This window comes from Corvus kubaryi, unplaced genomic scaffold (genome assembly GCF_017639235.1).
Source record: "Corvus kubaryi isolate FWS band 111438036 unplaced genomic scaffold, C.kubaryi_AGA036_p1.0 37387, whole genome shotgun sequence".
Lineage (NCBI taxonomy): Eukaryota > Metazoa > Chordata > Aves > Passeriformes > Corvidae > Corvus > Corvus kubaryi.
This window is the reverse complement of record NW_024581129.1, coordinates 7,376,846-7,401,817: the sequence shown is the minus strand read 5'-3', so window position 1 is coordinate 7,401,817 and position 24,972 is coordinate 7,376,846. Positions and strand designations below refer to the sequence as shown.

The window sequence follows — 24,972 nt, the reverse complement described above, 5'->3', positions numbered from 1 at the left end:
CCTCCTTTTTTGTGAGATGGAGGCAGAACGGGCCCACAAATGACATAATGAGAGCATGACATCAGGCTTGGCAGCGGGGCCGCCCATACTGTGCCGAACATTACATGTTCTGTGGAATGAGGGAGCAAACAGCAGTGCCCCAAAACCAGTCTGGCCACTACAGTGTGCAGGAATAACCCCTGGGCTGGCACTGGGGGGGCTTCTGAGCATCAGCGAGGGATGGAGTGGGTGGCACTGAGCCCTCCTGCTCCCTCCTGCTTCCCTCCATCAGCACCGAGCCCTCCCGTTCCCTCCCTCTTCCATCGGCACTGCTGCAGAGCAGCAGCTGAGAAAGGAGCCAGTTCTTGATGCTTTTTCCCCCAGTATTCCCCGAGTCCATCAGGAGCAGGTCGGGCTGGTGGTGTCTGTGATGGATCCATCCTCACCCTCTCCAGGAGGTGGGCTGTGGGTATCCACAGCTCCAGAGAGGCTCAGGGATGCAGCTGGCATCACACAGGGAGTCGGTAGCAGGGCTGGGATGGAGCTGAAGGCTCCCAAGGCTCAGGTTGATGCTCTCATTACTAAATATTCCCTTATTTTCCAAAGCTTCACCTTCCTCCTAAAACCAGCTCCCTTTTCCAGAAGTATTTGAATCTCTCCCTTTGCTAGGCGGATAAGCGGGACGTGGCTGTGTGGGGAGCTAGCACTCTGTAACACTGTTTGTGTCCTGTACTATAATTTTTGGTGACTTTTCATGCCCCGTGTCCCACAGAATGTGGAGAAGCCTCCCAGCCTCTGGCATTGCATTGCTCCATTTTACAGGTGTAAAATGTTGAGAAGCTGTGACTAGTGGCTGCCCTTTTCCAGGAGGCACAGTGTGTTCCTGAAGTCCCCTGAGCCACAGGAAACTGCATTTTTCTTTCTTCTTGAGAGGGCAGCAGGCTGCGTGTGCAGAGAATGTCAATGGAGAGCCTTGTTTGCTGCTGGCTTCAGCTCTGCTTTGAACCTGCTCTGAATTTCCTCCGGCCTGGCAGTGGGCTGGGAAAATACAGTCGTGGCAGTTTGTGGTACCGCCAGGCTGAGCTCTGTCCCACAGCCTTTGCCTTGGCTTTTATTGCTCAGTATTTCCTGGTTTATTTTTTTTTCTGCAGCCCAGCTTGGTTCACAGCCACCTCTTCTATGCCAGGAAGGCATAACACGATTTTCCATACACGTTGGAGAGGGAGCAGTGGGAGAAGGCAGCAGGCAGCTCCCCGGCTCCTGGCTGGAGGTGGCAGGCGCTGGATCCGCCACCATTCCTCACTTCTCCCTGCTGTCCTGTCAACAGGAGCTCTGCTTCCCTCGCAGGCTCGGCACCCAGGAGGTCAGGGAGGGTGAAAGCTGAGAGGTTTTATACCAGTTCCTCACGGGATCATGAGGGCAAGGATGCAGCAAGGGAATTGGCCCTGGTTTGTAGGTACCGGTGGGTGCCAGCTGGTGCCTGGCCTGGGTGGAGCTCAGCAGCGTCTGTGAATGTGGGAGACAGAGGGTGGGAACCAAGGGCTTGGGATCCTTGGAAAGCATCTGAGTTGTAGTGAAGTGTGACAAAATGTTTGGGTTTGGGTTTGGGTTAATTACAGCCTCTGGAGCTGAGCCCCAGCCCTCCCCTGGGAATCCCAGAGGTGGAACATCTCTGCACACTGGGCTGTGGGTCAGGGTGGTCAGATGGGTGAGCTCAGCTGATCACACCTGATATCAGCTGGGCTGTGGAGTGTGCAGGATGCCAGCCAAGGTTCTTTATCAGCAGATAAAGGAGAACAAGGCACAGGAGCCCTCTCCAGCTGTGAGACACAACAGTGCTGGCACCCCAAAGACAGGATCCGAGTGTCCTGACACCCTTCCAAGCCTCCCCTTGCGCCATGCTCCCCCTGCAGTCAAGGAACACCATGGAAGAGGCTCTTGGAAATGGCAGAGCCCTGTTTTTGTAGCAGCTGAATGGTTTGTTTTGGAGGTTTTGCTTGTCTGGGCGAGGAGCAGGAAAGCATCCGAGCTGAAACTCCCATTTCCTTTCCTTGGACTTGAGGTGCTGCCTAAAAACTAAATGGGCGACTTCCAGGTATTTCAGAGGAGAAGGGAAATATTTGCACTGGGCTCCCTGTAAGGTGGCTGCTTGGTGGTCTGGTCCTTTCCCACACAGGTGCAGTGGTGCAGGAGGGTGCAGGGACAGGGCTTCAGTGTACAGAAAGTGCTTGAGGAGAAGTGGAGCTGGGGCTTCCCCAAGGAAGGGTCTGTCCTGGCTGGCAGCAGCCTGGATTCCAGTCCGAGCTGTCTCTGTGCTTGTCTTCCAAGGGGGAGCTGGGAGCAGGTTTGGGGGTGACTTTGCTGTCCCCTGTGCAGAGTGTGACTCAGCCAGGGATGCTCTGTGCTCCTCCACTGCTGTCCCAGCTGCCCTGAGACAGAGATCACTAGAGTGGTCGGATATTTTTGTTAGCATCCTTTTTTTAATGTATTTATTGAACTTTTATTTTGCACATTTCTTGGATTCTGTATTGGTGTTGCTGGTGAACTCTTCTGAATCCAGTCTCAGCTTGGCAAAGAACTCCCAGACAGCAAAATCAGGGAAAATAAACCTTTTAAAGAGACATCCATCCCTGTTACTTATCCCCAGTTTCCTGGAATCGTACGTAATTTTCGTGCCAGTTTGGCAGAATTATTTTCATTTGGATAAATGAAGTTTAAATGTCAGATCAAACCAAGAAATAATTGATTAAGGGGTAGAAATAACAGGTGAGACAGCCAGGAGAAAGGAGAGGAGGTGTTTGTAGGAAAAAAAGTGAGAAAGGAGATGGCAGGAGAATGGCTCTGGTGGCAAAGTGTGTCCAGCCCTGTCCTCTCCTGGGAGCTCTGCCAGAAATCCATGAAGGATAAGAACCATCATATGGGCTTGGAATAAGTGTTTTGATGCTGCTAAAAGAACGTTTAGGCCAAAGGAGATTTGTCTGAAAACGAATAGCGAAGTTAATTGGGAACAAGTGGAGGCTGATGAGTGAAACTTTCACTTCTTCTCTGAGTGACATTTAAATTTGGGAAGGAGGATGGTGGGTGAGGAGAGAGCTGGGCTGGACAGGGACAGTTTAGTTTGGATGAGCTGAAGGCTGTTGGTGTTACTGGGAGCAACTGGAGATTTTTTTAAGCAGTATTCCTTTTAGAGTGACAATCTGTCCTGATTTCAAATGGAAAATATTCTTTGTTGCTGCTTCTTCCATTTTAAGCTTTTCCAAAGAGAGACAAAAAGATGTTTAAAATGTAGAGTTGACACATCAATTGTGTAATTACTGATCAGGGCTTTGGCACGAGAAACTCACTTGGAAATTAATCGTAAATTTTTCTCTGAGTTAATTACTACTTGAGTCTAAATTACTTCTTAAGGACTTCTTTGAACATAGATTAGACTTGAATGTCTTTTAAACGATGCATCACACTTAGTACCACGTGTGGTGTGGTGTAATTGCTCCAGGTGTGCTGCAGAGTGGAGGCACATCCTGAGACTCCTGGTCTCTATTTCCAGGTTATATGAGCAGCAAGTCCTTTATGGTTTTGGGAAGGGTGTTTTCTTTGGCTGGGAAAAATGCTCTGCCTTCGACACACCAAATTTCCAGTTGGGTTTCTGGCTGGAGTTTGGAGTGAGGCTCTTCTGAGGTCTGGTAATGGAAGTGTGACAAAACAAGGTTGAATGAAGGCTGAAAATGTTTTTTTTTTCTTTCCCTAGGGATCTTTCCAATAACAGGATCAGTGGTTTAGATGTTGAGCTATTCAGAAGCCTGACTTCGCTGGCAAAGCTGTAAGTACATGCTGTGCCCTCCAGTCCCCCCAGTGCCCCCAGCACGTCTGAGCTGGGCCCTGGCTCATGTTGCACTGCTTTGCCTCGTTCTTGCTTTACCTCATCTCCCGAGCCCCACGTGGTCCTGTCTGTGGGCTCCTTCCTCGAGACCTTTAGCTGCTCAGTCTGGTGATTTGGGAATTATTGGTATTTGGAATCGGGCAGGATTTGACCCTCTGTACTGCTGGATGGAGAGGAGCTCAAGGTCAGAGAATGAGAATTATCCAAAAATGTGTATTGGTACTGGAAGGGACCTTAAAGCCCATTCAGTGCCACCGCCTGCCATGGGTAGGGACACCTTCCACCATCCCAGGCTGCTCAGAGCCCTGTCCAGCCTGGCCTTGGACACTCCCAGGGATGGAGCAGCCACAGCTTCTCTGGGCAGCTTGTGCCAGGGCCTCAGCACCCTCACAGGGAAAAGCCGCAGTGACAGGGAAGTCGCTTCTAACATGATGAACTTTTCTCTCTTTTACAGAGATATAAGCCACAACCAGATTTCTACATTAGAAGATGGAATATTTGATAATTTATTTAATTTAAGTGAAATGTAAGTTCATCCTCTTTGTTTCCCAGTTCTTTATGTAGACCTTTCCTTGAAACATTCCTTCCTTTCGTGGTGGGGTGGGAGGCTGTGCTGACTTGGAGAGATCTTGGGCATCCAAGCAGCTGCCTTTTGGGGTGTCTCCAGTTTCTTTCTCAAGCTGTGTCCTGCTCCTGGGTCCTGTTGGTGTCCTTCAGTCCTGACCTCTTCCATATCTGTGCCTCTGTCTCCTGGATATCTCCAATCTCTGCCGCTGCCTTCTTGTCTTCCTTGCTTCTCTCCCACGCCAGCTCTGCTGAGGTTCTTATCTCTGACCATGCTCTGGGTCATGCAGTCCTGTTTGCATGGTCACACCTTGAGACTGGAGGATCCAGTGATTCCTGAAGCCTGGTAGGTCCTGACTGAGGTATTCAAGTCACTTGTCCATAAGTGATCCAAGTGTTTAGGTTTTGTTTTTTAATTGAAGTCTTTTGATGTTATGGGGAAGCCACACATTTCTGGAAGAGATCCATGAAGTCACATCACAAATGGCAGTTCTGCCTCTGGACGAGCCAAAGGATTAACCCCATGCAAGCCCTCTTGGCAAGCGAGAGAAAAACTCAGCCCTACATTCTCCCTGAGGACGGGACACAAAGAGCATTCTCAGCTTTGCAGTTTGGCTCACAAGTGACTCTGGATAGAGACACAAAGGCCCTGTGGGCTGTGTCCCAGGGAGCCTGTCCCTGCTTGGCCTGGTGGCAAAGTGGTGCTTTCAGCCCCAAAGTCAGGGCTCAGCCCTGCAAACACCCAGCCCTGCTGGCATCAGCTCCACACACAGCTCCAGCTCTGTCCTGCTCACAGCTGAGTGCCAAAGGCTGTAATTTGGATCCAGCTTAGCTGCAATTAAAGTTTCCATCTTTTCGTTGAACTGCCACATGGAAAGATTATCATTGACTTTGCATTTCTTTTTTTCACAGATCAATTTTGTTCTCTTAGCTGTTTTTTAATGGAGCTGTAAATAGTCCCCTGAGCAGGAAAGGCTGCCCTCATATCCAGGGGCTCTTGCATGACAGGTTATTTTAGATATATGATTGTGTCTGTCATTTGCTTCTAATTGCAACAATTATTTGTAGAGTTAAAAAAGTACTTGGAGTACTTGCCTAATTCTAGCCTCTAGAAAAATCACGTTAATTATTGCTTGATTCCCTATTCGTTAACTCCCCTCCCAGTTATTCCAAAGCCTTTCAGTGGAGTGGCACAGATGGGAACAGGGAGGGCTCGGCACACTGCTGTAATTAAGGCTTAGCACATGTCACATTAATCCCTAACTTGTTCTGATCTCCCTCTGACAGAAACTTAAGTTGGAATCCATTTGTATGTGACTGCAAACTGTCCTGGTTGCCCCGCTGGGTGGAAGACAGAAAAGTGAGAGTCCTTGAGGCGTTGGACACGAGATGTGCCCACCCCCCCGAGGTGGCAAACCTGTCCCTCTTCGATGTCGTGTTCCTCAATGCCACCTGTGGTAAGGAAAGGCTGTGGGGTGGAGGTGACTGCATGGGAGTGATGGGCCCAGGGGCAGCTGGGATCACATCAGCCTCTTCAGACCTCGAGTCACCAGTTCTAATCTAATTAAGCAGGTGTTGGTCACACAGTCTGTATGCTGGTGCCTTAAGGATCAAGTCAGTCACACCAGGGCTGAGATTAGCCCTCATCACAGACCAGGCACCACAGGACACTGGCTCTGTGACCTGCAGCCTCAGGCTTTCATTCTCCCAGGGTTTGAAAAGGCTGACTTCAAGCACTGAAACCTGATGGGAGGTGATGGCACCTGAGGACATGCTGAGTTGGGTCTTTGCAGGTGACAGGGCTCCACGTTGGGAGCGTTGAATGAACACTGCCCTGCTCTACAGCTACCTGCTGCAGGGGCATTTTTCTGACTGCTTGGCCAGGAGAAATGTCAGGCAGTGATTCACTGGAAAAAGGAGAGCCCTAAGAAGGCTAATCCTGCCTAGATGTTTGGTTATCCCGGAATAAGAGAGAGAGAGGGAGAGTAAGGGCTCCCTATGGCAGGCAGCAGGCATCTCCTTTAATTTGGGAGCTGTGTGACAGGAGGATGCAGGGATGAGGGACCCAGAGCTGTGTGACAGGAGTGTGCAGGGATTAGGCTGAGGGACCCAGAGCTGGTGGGGGGGCCAGCTGAGCTGCCTGGTGAGGCACAGTGATCCCCAGGACCAAAATCTGGGTGGTGGTTGTTCCTCTTCCCCCAGCAAAGCTACCCCAGCTTGCAGCATCTTGCAGGAATTGTCAAAGGGAAAAACACTTGGCACTGTTACTGCTCTTGATAATCAGTTGTTGCCTCTTGAACTACTTAAAGCCAGTGTGGAAACAATAATGTGAGGCTGCCTTCTGGGTAATTCAGTGTAATGCGAGTAGGCTGGGACAGCCTGCCAGCTCCTGACAGTTCTTAGTGACCGGCAGGGGATGAAGAATGACCAGGCTGGTGGTAGAAAACAGAGCAGTTCCCATGCCGTGCTCCTCTCCAGGGACTGTTCTTAGGAGAAGTGGCTCAGTGTTTGCCGGAAGGCCGTGGAGGAAGCTGGACAGTTGGATGGGTTTGATCTGGGAAGATCGCACGAGACTGGAGCTGTTGAGATGTTTGGGGGAGATGTTGTAGCAACCAGCAGCAACAGCGGAGCAAACGTGGCCAGGCCGCGTGGGCAGAGGCCGAGGGAGAGGCCCTGCCTGGGTGTTTGTGGCAGGGAAACGTCCCACCCCGTGCAAGCCAGAGAGGGGGGGATGACACTCAGGGGAATGAGCTGTTCTCTGGGCCCGGGGCTGTCGTGGCTCTGTGTCCATGCACGTGTGTGTCCCTGTTCCCTGTCGGCAGCACGTGCTGTTCCCGTGGGCATCCCTGCACCCCCTCGGGTGCAGCTGGGCCTGGCATTGCCCTCCTCTCCGGCACCATGTTTTCCTGCAGGGAGGGAAGCTCTTGGCTCTCCGCATGGAGAAAGGTGCCTCAGAGAGTAGGCCTGGTGGAGAGTCCATCGGTATCTCCCCTGTGTCCCCAGTGTGCCACTGCCCAAGCGTGTTTGGTTTTGGGTTTGTTGCTGGAGGTCCCAGGCAGCACATGATGAAACATTCTGCACCAGACCAAGCCAGGGTACCACCAAAGGACACCCTTTTGTCATGGTCTCACTGTGGGCTCCTCTGAGTGTCAGACTCAGCAGCTCCATGTCCCATGGGAATGTCGGTCTCTCCAAAGCCCTGTTTTATTTACTGAGTGCTGCTGCTCCATAAATCTGTGTGACTGGCTTGTTATTTCTGTCATCACTAATTAGCATAAAGAGTTTGGAAACTGTTGCTGGGGGATTAAAGACTTCCCAGGCAAGTCTCAAAAAGGAAATGCTCAGAGTAGGAACTGCGCAGGGGAATTCCATTCCTAGGAGTGTGGGGTGGTTCTCTTGGAGGGTCTCACCAGTCCATGGCATCCCAGTGTCTGTTTTGCAAGAGGATCTTCTGTTCTGTCCTGCAGGAGCTCAGTACATCACGTGTCTGACAGGCAACCACACTGAAGAAGCTGAGCTTGTCATCCTCTTCACGTCTGTCCACTCTGGGAACCTCACCGAGGAGACCTGCAGTGCCCTCTGTTACTCTCAAGACCAGGAGTATGGAGGTTTTGGCTCCCAGGGGCAGTGTTTGTGTGGAACTGCCCATGAGACAAACTCTTCCTCCGGCTGTTTGCCATTTTGCACTGAGCATTTCTCTGGGCAGGGCTGTGGTGGCCCCTCACTTGTCCCCTCGCCCTTCCAGGCACAGCTGCCTGTGTCTTTCACAGGACTCCAGCCCCGGTACAGCCTGCACCAGCCCGTGCTCTTCAATGTCAGTATTCCCATTGCTGTCAGCACTTTACTGTGGGAATTTGGGGACCAGACAGAGGTTCTCAACACCACTGGACACACAGCTGTGCACACCTATGCCTTACCCGGGCAGTACAATGTCACTGCCACCATCCTTGTGGGCTCCAGGATCCTATATGAGCAGGCAGAAATTGAGGTGGTGGCTTCACCCCAACAGCTGGAACTGCAATGTCCTTCCTTGGTCATGACAAACGAGAGCCTGGACATCCGGATCCGCAATAGGGGCGGCACCGGGCTCGCGGTGCTGTACGGGATCACTGCGGAGACTGGAGAGCTGGGCAGGGGTGAGCAGGGCTGGCTGGGGGTGCTGGGATGGCTGGCACTGGGTCCTGGGCCTCCCCTTGGCCTCGCCTCCCAGTGAGGGGTGAGGGATGAGGGATGACTCCTCTGGGCACTCCTTGCTCCCTGGCTGAGCAGTGTTTTGCGCTTTAACAGCAATGGGGTTTGTTGGCTTCGGGACTGGGACATTCCTGGAGCCTCTCTGCCCAGATTGGGTTGGGATGTGTGGCCCATAGAGAGAACATCATTCCTGTGTTCTTTCTGCAGCAGTTCACCCCATGTGCCCTGCTGAGGGCTTGGTTTTCCCGGGAAATAACCACTGCTACCAGCTAGTGGTGGAGAAGGCAGAGTGGCTGGAGGCACAGCGGCACTGCCAGGAGCTTGGAAATGGGGACCTGGCTTTTGTCAGCAGCCCTGACATCCAGAGCTTCCTGGTTGCTCATGTCATCAGGTAAGTGAGGAGGGGAAGGATTGGGATCACCTAGGGACAGATTTTGGGTTCCTGAGGGCATGTCTGCAGAGTGCTGTGTGTAGCCTGAGTATGGGGAGATGGTGGGAGTGAGGCTGCTGAACAAAGAGGAGGAACGAGCAGAGCTTGAGCCCTTGCTGGACTTGGCTTCTTTCCTTAAAGGCTGTGGAGGGAAGAAGAGGAATGGGGCAGGATGGCTGGAAATCACAGTTGGGAACTGAGAGATTGGTGGGCTTCTTGTACCCTGTGTTTGTGTTTGTGGATGCCTCTGAAATGTCGTGAAAAGGGATCTTGTGTCCTTAGACATGGCTGCAGCCCAAAGCCCAGACCTTTCCCCTTCCTGTCTCTCATCCTGGGAAACATCAGTGCTCCTCTCCAGCAGCATCTGCTCCACCTCAGGACTGGGCTTTATAAACAGAGAGTGCTGCAAGTGTCAGCCTTTGATTAAATCCGCCCCTCTGAGTGCCCTTTCTCCAGCAAGTCATTCTGGGGGAGGGAGGACAACCAGGAGAGCTCTCAGGGCCTGACGGCCCTGTCAGCACTCCCAGCTGCAGCTGTGGGAGATGGGCTCTTCACAAACACGTCCCAGAAAGCACATGGAAGGGAACAGCTGCGTGTGACATCAGCTTTGAATGCTCCCGCTCAAGGGCTGACAGCCCCTTCTTGTATCCATGCCCTGTTCCCTTCACACAGGGCTGGATGCTGAGATTGCAAACATGTGGTCCCTGCTCTGGGGAATGGAGGCTGTCCCTCTCCACGGGTTAGGAGCTGGTCACTGGGTGCTGGGATGTGGCAGGAATTGCGTGTGGAGCTGCTGGGCTGCGGCACACAGAAATCACGAGACCTTGGAGGGAACAGGGCTGTTCCCCAGCTGCTGCCCCACAGCGCTCTCCTTCCCACCCCCCTCTAGTCCATATATTTATTTTATTAATCCATGCAGATGAACATGAAGGAGGCAGCTCCAGAATGCGATTTCCCTGGTGATGAAAAGGCCAATGGGCCGAGCTGCAGGATTTTGGAACGTGCAGCTTCCATAGTTTCTTATGGGAAGATGACAGAAGCAGGAAGCTGTTTCCCATTAGGGCACTGAGCAGCTCTCCTCTCCTTTGCTCCTGACATGGGATGGCCTCCCCAGGAGCAGCATGTGCTGAGCTGGTCCCTCCCTGCCTGCAGAAGCAGAGGATGGGACCATCCAGGGGACCCCACTTTTTTTTGCCCCTCTGCCCTTCCAAGCCTCCCCAGGCCTGTTCTGCTCCTCCTGCCCCAGCAAGGCAGCTCAGTCCTTCCTCAGAGGTAGAGGAGAGCTCACATCTTGCTTCAAAAGAGGGTGTTCAGAGTCCTCCTGTTCCCCCTGCAATGGAATGCGCTGAGCAGTGGGGCAGGGTGGGAGCCAGGCAGCAGCTTGTCTTTTAGTTATTCCTTCCTTTCTTACATTTTATTTTCTGATGACTTGCAGTTAGATCATAGCTGGAATTAGAAAAGGAAAATCTCCACTGAGTTTTCCTGATGGCAGCAGGCAGGCAGTTTCCTACCCTGCTCTCCCTTATTCCCTGCCAGTGGTTCAGGAGCAGAACACAGCCCTTATTTATTTTTTAATCTCATTTGCAGTGAAAACTACTGATTCACGGAACAAGTTATTTTTGTCATCATTTTTCAGCATGACCTCATGAATCATTTCATCTGGTGTGAGCCTGGGGGTGGAGAGGCACCACTTATCACCAGTTATCTCCCCAGTCCGCTTTGCAGAGCCGTGGTACCACCCTGGGAGCACGCTGGGGCAGGCAAGGGCATGGCAGGATTGATTTCCACCTGCAGGAGGGAGCGTGGAGAAGGAGCTGAGAGCTTGGAAGGGTGCAGGATGTTAATACAGAGAAGTTAATAGAAGTTAATATGGAACAAACGCCTCCCATTCTGCTGGGTGCGATTAGAAACAGTTCTCCAGAACTGTGAGACTTCTCAGCACTTTCCACCAGGATCTCTGCAGGGATTCAGCCAGTTTCCAAATGGGGCAGGGACATTCTATCTCCTAAAAGGAGCCTGGCAGTTTCTTGTGTGTGGGGGGTTCAGCTGCCTGCAGTGCTTCAGGCTCTGCTTGTCCCCTCTGGCTGCTGCCTTTCCATGGTGGCCGAGGAGCTGATCAGCTCCAGGAGCTGCATCCAGGAGAGCAGGAGCTCCCAGACCTGGCACTGTTGAGCTTTGATCCTGCACTGGTGCCGGTCCCACCTGCAGTGGAGCATTGACTGGTGGTAAATCCCACAGGTCTGCACAGAAAAAGCACATGTTTTCTAAGGGATTCAGCTTTACCAGACAGTTCTGTGTGACCAGATCATTTTTCTTGGGTCATGACTCAAAACAGGCTTGGCAGAATCTGGGAGGGTTATTTCAGCTGCAGTGTGGGCAGCTCATGGTAACAGAGTACTCTGCTCAGAGTGGGGTAAGGCTCAAGTCAACCTGCTGGTCACAGAATCATGGAATGGTTTGGCCTGGGAGGGATCTTAAAGCTCATCCAGTTCCACCCCTTTCCATGGGTAGGGACACCTTCCACTCACTCTTCCAGGTTGCTCCAAGCCCCATCTAACCTGGCCTTGGACACTGCCAGGGATGGGGTGGCCACAGCTTCTCTGGGCACCCTGTTCCAGGGCCTCCCCACCCTCACCAGGATCTTGGGACAGAGGTGGAAAGGCTGGTGCAGAGCGATGCTGTGCTGTGGAGGGACTGTTCCTGAGATTCTGGTGGTAGAGTGGATACTGAAACTCCTTAATAATTAAAAGGCTTCATGAAATGCAGCCCATGGAACCCCGATGGAGCTGTTGTTATTATTTTTAGAGAGAACCATAGATGGCAGCTGTCCCAGCTCTTTCTAATACTCGTGATTTCCTGAAATCCCCCCTCCCCCCTCTTTTTTTTTTTTTTTTTTGCAGGAGCCTCGATGTCTGGATTGGATTCAATGATTTTGCAAGCTCTGGAGCGCAGCAGAGAGGGGAAGGATTTAATCTGGAGAGCTGTCAGAACTGGCTGCCAGGAGAACCCCATCCCTCCAACGCTGACCACTGCGTGCGGATGGGCCCGACGGGCCAGTGCAACACGGACCTGTGCATGGCCAAGCACAGCTACGTCTGCGAGTACAAGCCACAAGGTGGGCTCTGCTTGCCCTGCTGGCACCGAGGGTGGGCTGGTGTCCCCTCACTGGCACTGCACGGAGAGGCTCATCCAGGCCATCGCCAAAAAACAAGTGTGACTTGCAACAGTATTCCCAAACCCAACTTCCAGAAAGCCAACTTTAGCCCAAAAGGAAGAGTTTGGTTTATTCCAATCTTTGCCATGAGAAGGAGAGAGAGGAGCAAAGGTCTAAGGCAAAGCACTGGAAATAGCTTTTCCCTCTTATTTGAGCAGTCTTGGCTGCTGCCAGGATCTGAGGCCATGGTGCTGCCTTGGTGGCCCAGTGTCCTTCATTGTGTAATCTGGGAGATGCTGGGGTGGCTCAAAAGATGATGAGGTGAGGTGTGATGTGGTGTGTGCTCTCCGGGTTTATGGGTATGCAACTTCCCAAACCTTCTACACTGGTGTAGGGAGTAAGAAAAAGAAGTAGAATGGACGTGAAACGGGGCAGAAGATTTAGGGAAGAAGGAAAAGCCATGGCCAGAGAGGCCACTGGCCTGGTCAGGGGGGCAGCAGCCCAGTCCCCAGAGAGCCACAAGTGTTTGCCACTGCTGGAAACCAGCTGGTCACGGCCACATTTCCCACAAAGTCCAGGGGCACAGGGAGGATGAGGAATGCTCAGAAATTCCTTGTGCTCAGAAATTCCAAGCAAATCATTAGTTGTTGGAAGGGAGAATTACTTGCACAGTTCCTAGAAGTCAAAATTGCTGAACATTACAAATGAAAATGTTATTTGTGCTGGATGAGAAAGAAATCAAGACACCTATAAGGAGAAGGAAGGTACAGGATTATAGAGCTGCTCCTCCAGTACAGCTGGACAGACTCCTGAGCGGTCCAAGCCCTGCTGCAGCTTCACAGGGTGGAGGGAATGGCCTCAGGCCTTGCTGAGTCTCATGGGCTTTGTTCAAGTATTTCCTTTGTAAACAGGAGTTCTCCTAAATGCCGAAAACTTCTTTGAGGGAGACGCTGTGTTCGCCGCACACGAGGCCGTGAGGAACGTGAGTGAAGCTGTGCCGGCAGCTCCACGGCAGGCTGAGGAGGTGAGAGGGGTTTTCTCATCCTGCTGCTGCCCAGGGATCCCTGGGGACATGGGCAGGTGAGAGCTGTGCATGTTCTGCAGGTGCTGGAGTTCCCGGAGCTGGTGTTCAGGCACCAGGGATTTCTCACTGCCCTGGAGTTTGTGACACAGGAGCTGCACCAGCCTGTCCAAGTGAGGTTCCGGCTGCACAGACCGATGGATGGGGAAGGTGAGGCTTCTCCTCGACACTTGTGGGATTGTTGGAGGTGACACCATCAAACTGGGTCTGGCCTTGTGGCCCCTCTGGTCCTCTGACCTTAAACACTCAGAGATTTGGTTCTTTTTTTTGAGATTAAAGTGCAGGATCAACAAGTAGGGTTGGAAAGTCTTGGAGAAGTGGTTATCCTGGAGAAAATAATAGAGGGAGAAATGTCTCTAAATGCATGAGGAGAACGTGAGTGTAAGGACCATGTGTAGAAGCTCATTAATCTTCTGAGCTGTACTTTTTACTTTGTGAAAACTCATGTCAAATGGGAATGTGTTCTGGTCCATCTGGCCCCACGGGTTAACAAGGAAGAACATTTTCCTGAGCCCATTCTTCTTGATGGATGAGATAATCTAAAAAGCCATTTACTCCTTGTACAACAGCCCAACAGTCACAGTTTTGGCAACAATTAATTCTGCAGCAGAATGTTTGTTGTAGCTGTAGGGTTGGCTGGTTACAAAAGGATCTTTTTTGACACTGACAAGCTGATACTTTGACATGGAAACATTAACTTCAGAAAAGTTGCTTAATGTGTTTTCAATGTCAAGGCCAGCTCTTGCTTTCACTTGGACTTGCTTTTGCTGGAGCACAGATCCTTTCAGAGTGCAAATTGGTACGTTCTCACTGGAAAAGAGACAGCCTTGGCTTTAATGATCTTGGTGGATTTTTGCAGTAAAACTGGACCCTTACATAGCACCAGGATGTGCTGCAGTTGCAGCTTTTACTAAGAATGGAGCCATCATCAAAGTGGAAAAAATGGTGAATTTGGAGCAAAGAAGTGCATTAGTAGTGTAACTCATCAGAGTGGTGATCACTGATTTCTCTTTCACTGCTTCCAGACTACCAGGAGGAAAACAATGCTACAGAACCATTCCCCAGCGCTCAGGATGACGGGAACTGGACCCTGCTGGAATGTCCTCCTGGTTTCCAGTGGTGTCCTTTGACGAATTTGTGCTCATCCCACAACAACTGCTGCAATGGGACTGAGTGTGCTAACAGTTCCTTTGGCATCAGCCCTGCCCCTGGGTCCCTGCAGCCCAACGACAGCCAGCCCAGCTATGAACTCCTCAAGGAATTCCTCTTTACAGTACCAGCTGGCCCCTCTTCCCAGTATCAGGTCAGTGTTTACTGCTGTAACCAGTGAGTAAGTGGGGCAGTTTTCTCCTGAGGGCTTTGGGTAAGTTTGGGTTGTTCCCCTTTGGCAGATGGAGCCACTGAAGTCCATTGGAATGTGCCCAGTGTCACATGGGCCATGGTTTCCCTGTAGTCCCCTGTGCCAAGCACAGTTGGTCAGAAGGGTCAAAAGCAGTTGGCACAGGTTGCCCAGAGAAGCTGTGGCTGCCCCTGGATCCCTGGAAGTGTCCAAGGCCAGGTTGGGCAGGGCTTAGAGCAACCTGGGATAGTGGAAGGTGTTTCTGCCCATGGCCAGGGATGGAACAGGATGGGCTTTAAGCTCCTTTCCCACCCAGACCATTCCATGATTCCATGAAAAGGCTGTGCAGATTCCATGGGCTGTTCCTGTGGCATTAACACAGTGGAGATGGAGTATAAAGCTGATTTCTGTGTTGGCACATTTGATTCAGAGAGGCCAAGGAGGGTGGAGTGCTGAAAGGTCTCCCCGTGCTGTGTTGGGATCTGCACCATTTCTGTTGGTTCCCACCTGGCAGGAAATCCAGCATTTTGCCTGGGCAGAAGTTGGGGGTGAATGCTCTTAACGTGAGGCATTAATCCAAGAATGTCTCCTCTCTCTGCAGGTCACATTCAGAAAAGAAAACATCTTTGTCAGGGCTGGGGATGTTTTCAGTATCCAGCACAATGCAAGCTCGGGGTCGTTCCTCCAGTGCCACCCCAGTGCCACCTCCGTGTACAGAAGGAACTCCTCCGAGTGGGCACCGGGCCCGTCCGACGGCTCCGTGGATCCCCCCAGGACAAACAGCACCCTGTGCTCTGTCTGGGTGCGCTATGCCGAGGAGCAGCTGGTGCCAGTGCTCAGCCCCCACAACGCAGGGCTGGAGCACCCCGGTCACTACACGGTCCGAGCCAGCGTGGACAACGGGGTCTTCAGTGCCAACCTCTCCTGCAGCTTCCGGGTGGCCTCCCGGGTGTCCGGCCTGCGCGTCATCCACCCCGCCCCCCAGGGCTCCAGGGTGTACCTGCCCACCAACCACACCACGCTCGTGGTCAAGCTGTCCTCGGGGGTCAACGCCACTGCCAGCTGGCTGGGGGACAACCGCACTGTGCCCTTTGTGGCGACCTGTCCGGCGGCCGTGGCCCTGCTGTGTGCCAGGGAGACCAACGACACCTGGTTTGCTGTGGTGCAGCTGGGTGGCCTCGGGGAGGGCGTCAGCACCCACGTGCTCGTTGCGGAGAACGCGGTGAGCTCCCAGAACATCACGGTCACGGTGAAGGTGGAGGAGCCCATCCGTGGGCTGAGGGCCACCCCCGACCCCAAGAGCAGAGTGTTGGTGAACACACGGGTGGTGAGTGTTGGCTGCTGCTCTGAACCTATCCCTCGTGGGTTTAGCCCTCGCCTGTAGCTGTCAGGGGTGTGTTTGGCTTGGGGGTGGTGGGGTAGGGGAGCACTGCTTGCTGCTAAGCTGCCAGGCCGTGCTGCCCGCACTGCTGCAGACACAGCATGTGGCACCAGCGCTGCTGCTCTCCAGCAGGAAGGCAGCTCAGCTGCACATCCCCTTGGACCCCCCGAGGTAAGACAGTGCCTCCTGCAAGAGAATACTGTCTGTCCAGTTTCCCGGGACACCAGGGGTGTTAGGAAAGGCCAGTATTTACCTTGTTTTGCCTTGTTGAGGTAGTCGGTCCTTGAGGTGTTTAGATTTGCTCTGCTAAATCCTTACATCAGCTGGATGAAGCTGTAAAAATGTTTCGCCCCTCCAAGTCTTCGAGTTCCTCTGGTGTTTGCAGTCTTGTTTTCTCCAGTCCCCCATCCCCAGAGCTACAGCCCTGGGAAGCTGCTCAGTAACTGCCCCAAATGCTCTGTACAAGCTCTGGCTGCTTCTGGCAGATCCTGTGCCTGCACCTCTCAGTCTCACCCTTCCTGCTGCCACAGGCTGCTCAGGAGGCACTGCTGGAGTGAGGGACCTGCCCTGTCCAACCCCTTCAGCCTTTGGGTCAGGCACCATCCCTGGACGAGGGTCAGAGGCTCAGCTTACAGGTGTAGCTAAAGCCAGGCTGTTTCTGCAGAGATTTCAGAAGGTTTTTTAGTTAGCAAGAGAGACCTGATCACAGGAGCGGAGTGCTGGGCTGTGGGAGCACGGAGTGTGGGGTCTGCTCCCAGCTCTGCTGGGGATTTATGAAGTCAGGGTCTGCATTTCTCCATCAGCAGCAGAGCCACAGATGATCTGTCACCTCTCTGCCATGCTCTGAGGGCACTGCAGGTGTGGGGGCCTCCCAGTCTGGCTCTGCTTCCTCTCCAGTTTAACTGGAGATCTCCTGGGAAGTGCTGGGAATGCTTTTCTCTTGCACTAGTGTGAAATGTTCTCGTGCCTTTCAGAGCTACATCCCTGTGATGGAGGCTGGGTCAGATGTGACTTTCCGATGGACAGTAGATGATAAGCCATCTTTCACTTTTTACAATGTTGTCTTCAACGTTATCTACCAAAGCCCAGCTGTGTACAAGCTTTCGGTAAGCCAAGGCCTTTCCCATGATACCATTTCACCCCTGGGTTTCCATCTCATCCCACAAACTCCTCAGGAAAGGCAGCAGGGAGAGAAGGCAGAGTTGAGTTGAGGTTTTCACTGTGCTCGTCTGCTATTTCTCGCTGAGCTGCTCTTGCAAATGCAAATAGTTTCTTCCACTCTTACATTACTTCGCTGTGTTCCTCCTCTTTGCTTTCTCCTCTTTTCTCCAAGTTCCTCTTTCTGTTCATGGAGTGTCTGTGTTTCCTCCTCCTCCCTAGCAGGAATTAGCAGGGAGCCCCTGCCCTGGCAGACAGGAGATCTGGATTCAGAACCTGGAAGAGGCAGGATGCATCATAAGACTTCCATAGGCAGGACAAAGCTTCTCCCACGAGCTCCTGTGTTCTCTGTCCTGGTCTCTTTCTCCTGATGCAGACTGGAATGCTGGGTTTCGCCATGACCCCAGAAGGATGGAGCAGAGTCTGGGCCAAGGGAGGTGTCTCTTGTGGGCCAGGAATATCTCTGGCCAGAATATCTTTGTCTGTCATGCCCTGCAGAGTTTGCTCTGGTCCAAGGTGCTGGATCTGCTCTCAGGGTGACTCGGCTTCCTGAGCAGACACCAGCCCAGCCCCAAGGCCACGCTCGCACTAATTTGCTTGGTGCAGCACTAATTTGCTGGGTGAAGCACTGTGCTGAGGGCCTGGGCTGCTTTCACTTACAGAGCTGCCAAGGTGCCATTAGCCTGGGGGGCTCTGGGTTTGGTGCAGCAGATCCACAGAAGCCTAGACACGAGCTTCTCTTACCTGCTGGGGTGGGAGGTCTGTTCCAGTGGGTTTGAAGGATCCCTCTGCCAGCAGCTCAGCTCTCCTGCAGGTGAGAAGGGGAAGATGCTTTGTCAGTGTTACATGCCTAGAAGATCTTGAGGGTTCTGCTCTACTTCTGTCATGTCTCTTCAGTCCCTTGTGTCCCTTTCCCTCGTCTGCCCAGCCTTGCTCTCCCTCTCTGTGCCCACCACACTGGGATCCTGGCGCTGCACTTCGTGTGCTTGGTTTTATGAGCCTCTCCCATCCCCGCTGTGCTTGAAGCCACTTTTCTGCCACCGTCCTGAGGAAATTGGATGGCTCTTGTCCCGTTGGGGCAGCAGGTGCCTGTGCTCAGCAGCTGGAGCTGCAGGGCACATTGGAGCAGGCAAAGGGGCAGCTGGCAAGTTCAGAGCCAGAGGAGCCTCAGGATGAGAAACTCCTCTCCTCATCCTCTTGCTGTAGCACCAGTCCTTCCTTGGACTGGCTGTAGTGGTGAAGATGTGGCCACTCTCTCTGCCCTGACCTGCTTACCTACCTGGTGGTGCTTCTTCAGTCCAGAAAAGCCCCACTCAGAGGGTGATCCCCACAACGGGTCCCAAACCCATTCTTTGTCCCACTGTCCTTCCCAGCTCACCGCCTCCAACCACGTCAGCAACTTCACAGTCAACTACAACGTGACGGTGGAGATGATGAACAGGATGAAGAACCTGAGCGTGGTGGGCATCCTGCCAGTGCTGCCCCAGAACAGCAGCGTGGAGCTCAGCGCCAGGGTTCACGTGGACTCGGCTGTGGAGGCTCTGTTCCTGTGAGTCCTTTGCTGCTTGCCCAAACTTAAGATCTTTCTGTGCACATCTTACCTTTCCTGCACTGTTTCTCTTCCCAGGGCCAGCTGATCCATCTCAGCTGCTCTTTAGTTAGTGTGAAATCCCTGTGAGTGGGGGCCAGTCACATATCTGTCATTCAGGCTGAAATCCTTTTCTTTTAAAGTGTTACAACACTGCTTTAATTTGGGTTCTCCCTCTTCTTCCCAGTGCTGTGCTCCTCTCAGCACAGCTACTGCTTTGATACTTGACATTCTGCTTCCTATGTTTTTTTTTGAAAACCCAGCCCTGACCTGAAAGGGTTCCTCTGGGATTTCCATGGTTCTCCTGTTGTGCAGTGTAACATGGTTTGCCTGTTTCTCCAGATGGGATTTTGGAGATGGTGTCCAGGAGACATATCTGTTCAAACCTCCCTACAACAAGTCTTTCCTTGTTCCTGATCCCAATGTCCATGAGGTTGTCATTGAGCACAATGTTTCACACATCTACCAAGACCCAGGTATGCTCAACAAAGTTCTTTGGGGAAGAAGGGGCTCAGGCATTTTTGGTGTGAGGGGTGTATGAGGCACCTTCCAGTAAAACCAGAGCTTGGAAGTCATTGCCTCGTTCCTGAGCAAACAGCAGTTGCCATCCTCTATAACTCCATTTCCCGGGGAAGTTTGGCCACTCTGTAAGAAGCAGGTCCACCACACACAGCCCCTTTTTGGGCAGTCTCAGCAGAAGGATGAGGGAGGGGCAGGCAAGCACCGGGCTGGTGGGAGGGGTGGGCAGCAGGGAGGGTCTGTTCTGTGGGTGAGCAGAAAGAAAATCTTTTCTCTCTACCTGTTGGACTGGCTCCTTTCTTGGTGTTTGATCCCCACACACATGACCTGCTGTAATTCCTGCTGGTCCTGGGCTAGAGCAGGGCAGCCCAGGGTGTGCACAGCACAGGAGCAGAGTGTCCCCTGCAGCCCTGTCACACCCCCCACAGCACTGAGAAGCTGTTGACAGGCATGTCCTCACACTGCCCTTGTTCTGCTCTCTCCCAATGCAGGAGAATATGCCCTGATGGTTGTTGTGTCCAACCAGTACGAGAACCTCACCCACCTGAGCCCAGTTCATGTCCACAGTTACCTGATCGATGTGAAGGTGGAGGCAGAGGAGGATGTTTTGGTTGTGGGCCGGCTGGTCACCTTCCGAGCCACTCCTCTGCCATCCCCGTATGGCGTCGTGTACACGTGGGACTTCGGGGACGGGTCCTCCCTGCTCACGGAGATCCAGCCCACCGTGACCTACAGCTACCCCCGCAGAGGGGTGTACAACGTCACCGTGACAGCCAACAACACCGTGAGCAGCGTGGAGACCGTGGAGTGCTACCAGGTGTTTGAGGAGATAACGGGGCTCCGCGTTTCCGCGGACGAGGCCACAGAGCTGGGAGCAGCCGTCACCATTAACGCTTCTGTGCAGACTGGGGACAGCATCACCTGGACATTTGACATGGGGGACGGGACAGTGCTGAGGAGTCAGGTGCCAGTGGTGGAACACGTGTACATAAAGGACATCAACTGCACCGTGAACGTGACAGCTGTGAATCCTGTGAACTCTGTCTCCCAGGCGGTTCCTGTCCGGATATTTGTCCTGGAAGTACTCAGAATAGAGCCCACTTCTTGCATCCTGGAGCACCCAGATGTGCAGCTCACTGCCTACGTGACAGGGAATCCTGAGGAGTACGTCTTTGACTGGACTTTTGGAGATGGCTCGTCCAATGTCACAGTCAGTGGGGACCCTGTGGTGATGCACAACTTCACCCGGAGCGGGACGTTCCCGCTGTCCCTGACCCTCTCCAGCAGCTTTAACAAGGCTCACTATTTCACCAGTGTCTGTGTGGAGCCGGAGATCCTCAATGTCACCCTCCTGCCTTCCAAGCACTTCGTGAGGCTCGGGGAAGAGACCACCTTCCAGGTCAGTGCCGTGCCTCCCTACCAGTACCGCTACCGCTGGAATTTTGGCAACAACGAATCCACCAGGTCAAGTGGGACTGAAGTGACCTACACCTACAAGAACACAGGGGTCTTCCTGGTCACGGTGACCGTCTCCAACAATGTCTCTTTCAACAATGACACGGCATTTGTGGAGGTCCAGGAGCCAGTTGGGGTTGCAAAGATTGAATATAACGGGACAGATGTTCTGGAGGTGAACCAGATCTACCTGTTCTCTGCCAGCATGAATGGAACCAAAGTGAGTTACTGCTGGGACTTTGGGGATGGCACTGTCCAGCCTGGGCAAGTGGCCACCCACTCCTACAACAGCACAGGCCACTACAGCGTTACAGTGATGGGGCAGAACGATGTGAGCTCCAACGAGACTGCCATCGACATCACCGTGAAACGGCGTCTCTTTGGCCTGACCGTCAATGCCAGCAGGACAGTGGTGCCATTGAATGGCTCCGTGAGCTTTGTAGCCACGCTGGTGGCTGGCACAGCCATCCGCTACTCGTGGATCCTCTGCGATCGCTGCACTCCTATCCAAGGCTCCTCCACCATTTCCTACACCTTCCGCTCTGTGGGCACATTCAACGTCATTGTGACGGCAGAGAACAAGATCAGCTCGCTGCAGGACAGCATCTACGTCTACGTCCTGGAGCAGATTGAGGGCCTGCAGGTGGCCAGCAGTGACCTGGTGGAGGACATGTATTTCCCAACTAACAAAACACTCCATTTGCAGGCTGTGGTGAGAGAGGGCACAAACATCTCCTACAGCTGGGTGGTCCAACGGGATGGCAATGCTGTGCAGACCTTCACTGGGAAAACCTTCCCCTTGAGCATCCTGGAAGCTGGGAACTACACTGTCTACCTGAAGGCCACCAACATGCTGGGCTGTGCCACTGCTAACAGGACACTGGAGTTCATTGAAAGCCTTGGTGTCCTAAAGCCCTTCGCCTTCCCCAACCCAGCTGCTATTAATGCCTCTGTGAACATAAGTACCACCATAACCAGTGGCACTGGCATCACGTACGTGTGGTACCTGGAGGACGGCTCCTCTCCTGTCACCTCTGAACCCTTTATTATACACTCCTTCCAAAGCCCTGGAATGATTGAGGTCATCGTTGGAGCAGAAAACAAACTGAATTCAACCAATGCCACAGTTTCTGTCTGTGTGGAGGAGGTCATCGAGGGGCTGAGTATAGGGACAGCAGAGCTGGACTGTAGGTATGTCTCCTCAGGCTCCACAGTGGTCTTTGAGGGGGAGCTGCAGAGGGGGACTGAAGTGACGTGGCTGTGGGAGGTGCCAAATGGCACATTGAGTGGCCAGTCCGTGGCAGTCACGTTCCCCACGGCAGGGTTGTACACGGTCCATCTGAATGCATCCAACGACATAAGCTGGGCTCTGGCCAGCAGGAACATCTCGGTGCTGGACAGGATTCAAGGTCTGGAAGTCGTCGCCAGCAAGAAGGTGTTGGAGCCAGGGGAACAGGTCACGTTTGAGATCAGGATGCTGTCAGGTACCTCTGTGAGTTACCTGGTGAGCATTAGTGGGGACTACTCCGTGGTGCTCAACAGCTCCAGGTACACCCATGAGTTCACCAAGAGCGGTGATTATCTGGTGACTGTGACTGTGCAGAACCAGATCAGCATTGCCCACGCCCAGGTGCTCATCTCTGTCCTGGAGCCCATCCAGGACATCAGGCTCCTGAACTGCTGCGAGGAGGGCATTCCCACGGGCACGGAGAAGAGCTTCAGTGCCCGCGTGGGGAGCGGCTCCCGCGTGTCCTTCTCCTGGCAGTTCTGCCTGTGGAAAGAGCGAGGCCGGTCCGTGGTTGCTGCATCAGGAGAGAGCGTTTCCTACACTCCAGAAGCTGCAGGGCTGCTGGAGATCCACCTCGTTGCCTTCAATGACTTGGGAAGGATCAACATCACCAGAACCATCCAGGTGCAAGACCCCATAGTCCAGGTGTCCCTCAGTGCCACCAATGCCTTTGTCAACAGGACGGCCCTGTTTGAAGCCACAGTGGTGCCCAGCAGCAGGAGCGTTGAGTTCTTGTGGAGCTTTGGGGATGGCTCTTCCACTCAAACCACCAGGGTTGCAGTGGCCAACTATTCTTACCTGAGCCCCGGGGATTACCTGGTGGAGGTGAATGCCACCAATCTCATCAGCTTCTTCATAGCCCAGCTCACGGTCACCGTCAAAGTCCTGGAGTGTGAGGAGCCTGAGGTGGAGTTGGCCCTGCCACCGCAGGTGGTTATGAAGAGATCCCAGAGGAACTATCTGGAGGCACAGATTGACCTCCGAGGGTGCATCAAGTACCAGACAGAGCACCTGTGGGAGATCTACCGAGCGCCCAGCTGCATGAACTTGGATGACTCTAGCAGGATCCGGCTGCCGAATGTCGACGTGAACAGGCCCCAGCTGGTTATCCCGAAACTTGGCCTGGAAGTTGGGAACTATTGCTTCATGTTTATTGTCTCCTTTGGAGACACCCCGCTGTCCAAAAGCATCTTTGCCAATGTGACTGTGATCCCGAGTAAGCTGGTCCCAATCATTGACGGGGGGTCATACCGTGTATGGTCCAACACTCAGGACTTAATCTTGGATGGGGAGAAATCCTATGACCCAAACTTGGATGACGGGGAGCAGACCCCGTTGTTATACGAGTGGTCCTGCACATCCTCCTCCAAGGTAAGAGCAGCATTGCACAGCCAGAGTGACCATTTTGGAGCTCCAGCTCCACCACAAACCTGTCTGGGGTGATGTGATGTCGAGAGAAGCTTTTGTGAGCATCTTTAACAGAGCTGCTCTAGAAGGAGGGTTGCAAAGGTTGAGTTCCCAGCTCGGGATGATGATACAGAAATTGGTGTGAGGAGTGGTGCAGTGCAGTGTCCCTGGGCAAGGCAGAAGGGCTGGCTCTGGAAGTGGAGGCATTGGCATTGCTGCTTCCCTGGCATTTGGCCTCTGGTTCCCAGTGTCAGTGCTGCTGTTTCCATGCGCTGAGGGAGTTAAGGAGCTGCTGATGCAGTCTGGGAGCTCAGGGCTCTGGTCCCTGTCCCATTAACAGTTAAATGTCTCTAATGCCATCATGGGACAAAGTTAGACTTCGGAGAGGTCAAGTGACCACAGCTTGTGGTCACAAGCAGGTCACTGTCCTCATGTGCTGAAGTGGTCTGACCCTGCACTGATGGAAGAGCAAGGGAGAACTCCTGGCAAATCCTGATGGGAATCCACCTCAGGACCATTTTTGATTGAATGAGGAACTCTTTTCTTTGTACAATGTCATGTTTTCTAGCTTTGTCTCAAAATAGCAAATGTGAAGTGTATGGGGATTGGACCTGTTGGTTTAACATGAGCTTTTTGTGTTGCTTGGCAATGTTTATAAGGTATTTAATGAAGAATTAATTGCTGTAAACTACAAATTTGAAACTCAGATGAAATACAGGAGTATTCTAGCTACTGTTTACTAACCTGAAGAGTAGGATAATGTGTGTCCACACATGCCCTGTTTTCCCCACCCCAGTGGTGGCACTGCACAGCAAGGTCTGTGGCAGTGACTCTGTGTGGACCTGAATGTTTTGGCTGTGGACTAACCCGATGTGCACCCGTACCAAGGAGGGTTTGAAAGTTCTTTTCTCCTTGCAAGCAGAGCTCGGCTGCAGGGTGCTCTCTGAATTTCAGTGCCAAGGAAGGAATTGTCACAATATCCAAAGCTCTATTAGAAGCAGATGTGGAGTACACGTTCGACCTCACCGTCAGGAAGGAGGGGATGAGTCCCGAGGCCACCAACCAAACCGTGCGTACCACACACAGCTGTCACCTTCTCTCCTTGGCACAGCCACCTCTAAGGCACAGAGTCATGGGATGGTTGGGTTGGAAGGGACCTTAAAGATCATCCAGTTCCACCCATGCCATGGGCAAGGACACCTTCCACTATCCCACGTTGCTCCAAGCCCTGTCCAGCCTGGCCTTGGACACTCCCAGGGATCCAGGGGCAGCCACAGCTTCTCTGGGCAGCCTGTGCCAGGGCCTCCCCACCCTCACAGGGAAAAATTAGTCCCTTTTCCCAAGGAAGTTTCTATAGGAGAAAGGACACTTCCTTTCCCGCTCTTCTGCAGTCCCAGCTCTTCACGTGCCACAGGCTCTTCCCTCATTTTACCCAGAGAGCTTCTTAAGAGCCAGTGCTTAATGTTACTGTCAACAGTTCCTCTCTTCTCACCTTGGAAGGTTTTTTAAGGGAGGATTTTTTCAGTGCACGTTGTTTATGTCCCACGAATCCCCACGC

The 24,972-nt window shown here is 52.8% G+C and overlaps 1 protein-coding gene across 3 annotated transcripts in view; it reads left to right on the top strand.

Annotated features, from left to right (window-relative positions):
- The window catches only part of PKD1 (polycystin 1, transient receptor potential channel interacting), a 79,434-nt gene that overhangs the window by 27,783 nt on the left and 26,679 nt on the right, over positions 1–24,972 (top strand). Inside the window, exons 2-16 of one of the 3 annotated variants that reach the window (XM_042036889.1) lie at positions 3,728–3,799; positions 4,314–4,385; positions 5,711–5,880; positions 7,891–8,559; positions 8,825–9,005; positions 11,945–12,159; positions 13,110–13,222; positions 13,303–13,429; positions 14,305–14,582; positions 15,220–15,945; positions 16,974–17,105; positions 18,531–18,706; positions 19,088–19,221; positions 19,756–23,378; positions 24,334–24,483. In XM_042036889.1, the coding sequence (XP_041892823.1) occupies positions 3,728–3,799; positions 4,314–4,385; positions 5,711–5,880; positions 7,891–8,559; positions 8,825–9,005; positions 11,945–12,159; positions 13,110–13,222; positions 13,303–13,429; positions 14,305–14,582; positions 15,220–15,945; positions 16,974–17,105; positions 18,531–18,706; positions 19,088–19,221; positions 19,756–23,378; positions 24,334–24,483 (6,838 nt within the window). Of the gene's footprint in view, positions 1–3,727; positions 3,800–4,313; positions 4,386–5,710; positions 5,881–7,890; positions 8,560–8,821; positions 9,006–11,944; positions 12,160–13,109; positions 13,223–13,302; positions 13,430–14,304; positions 14,583–15,219; positions 15,946–16,973; positions 17,106–18,530; positions 18,707–19,087; positions 19,222–19,755; positions 23,379–24,333; positions 24,484–24,972 lie in introns of all 3 variants that reach the window. The other 2 variants (XM_042036888.1, XM_042036887.1) reach the window with 2 other exon arrangements.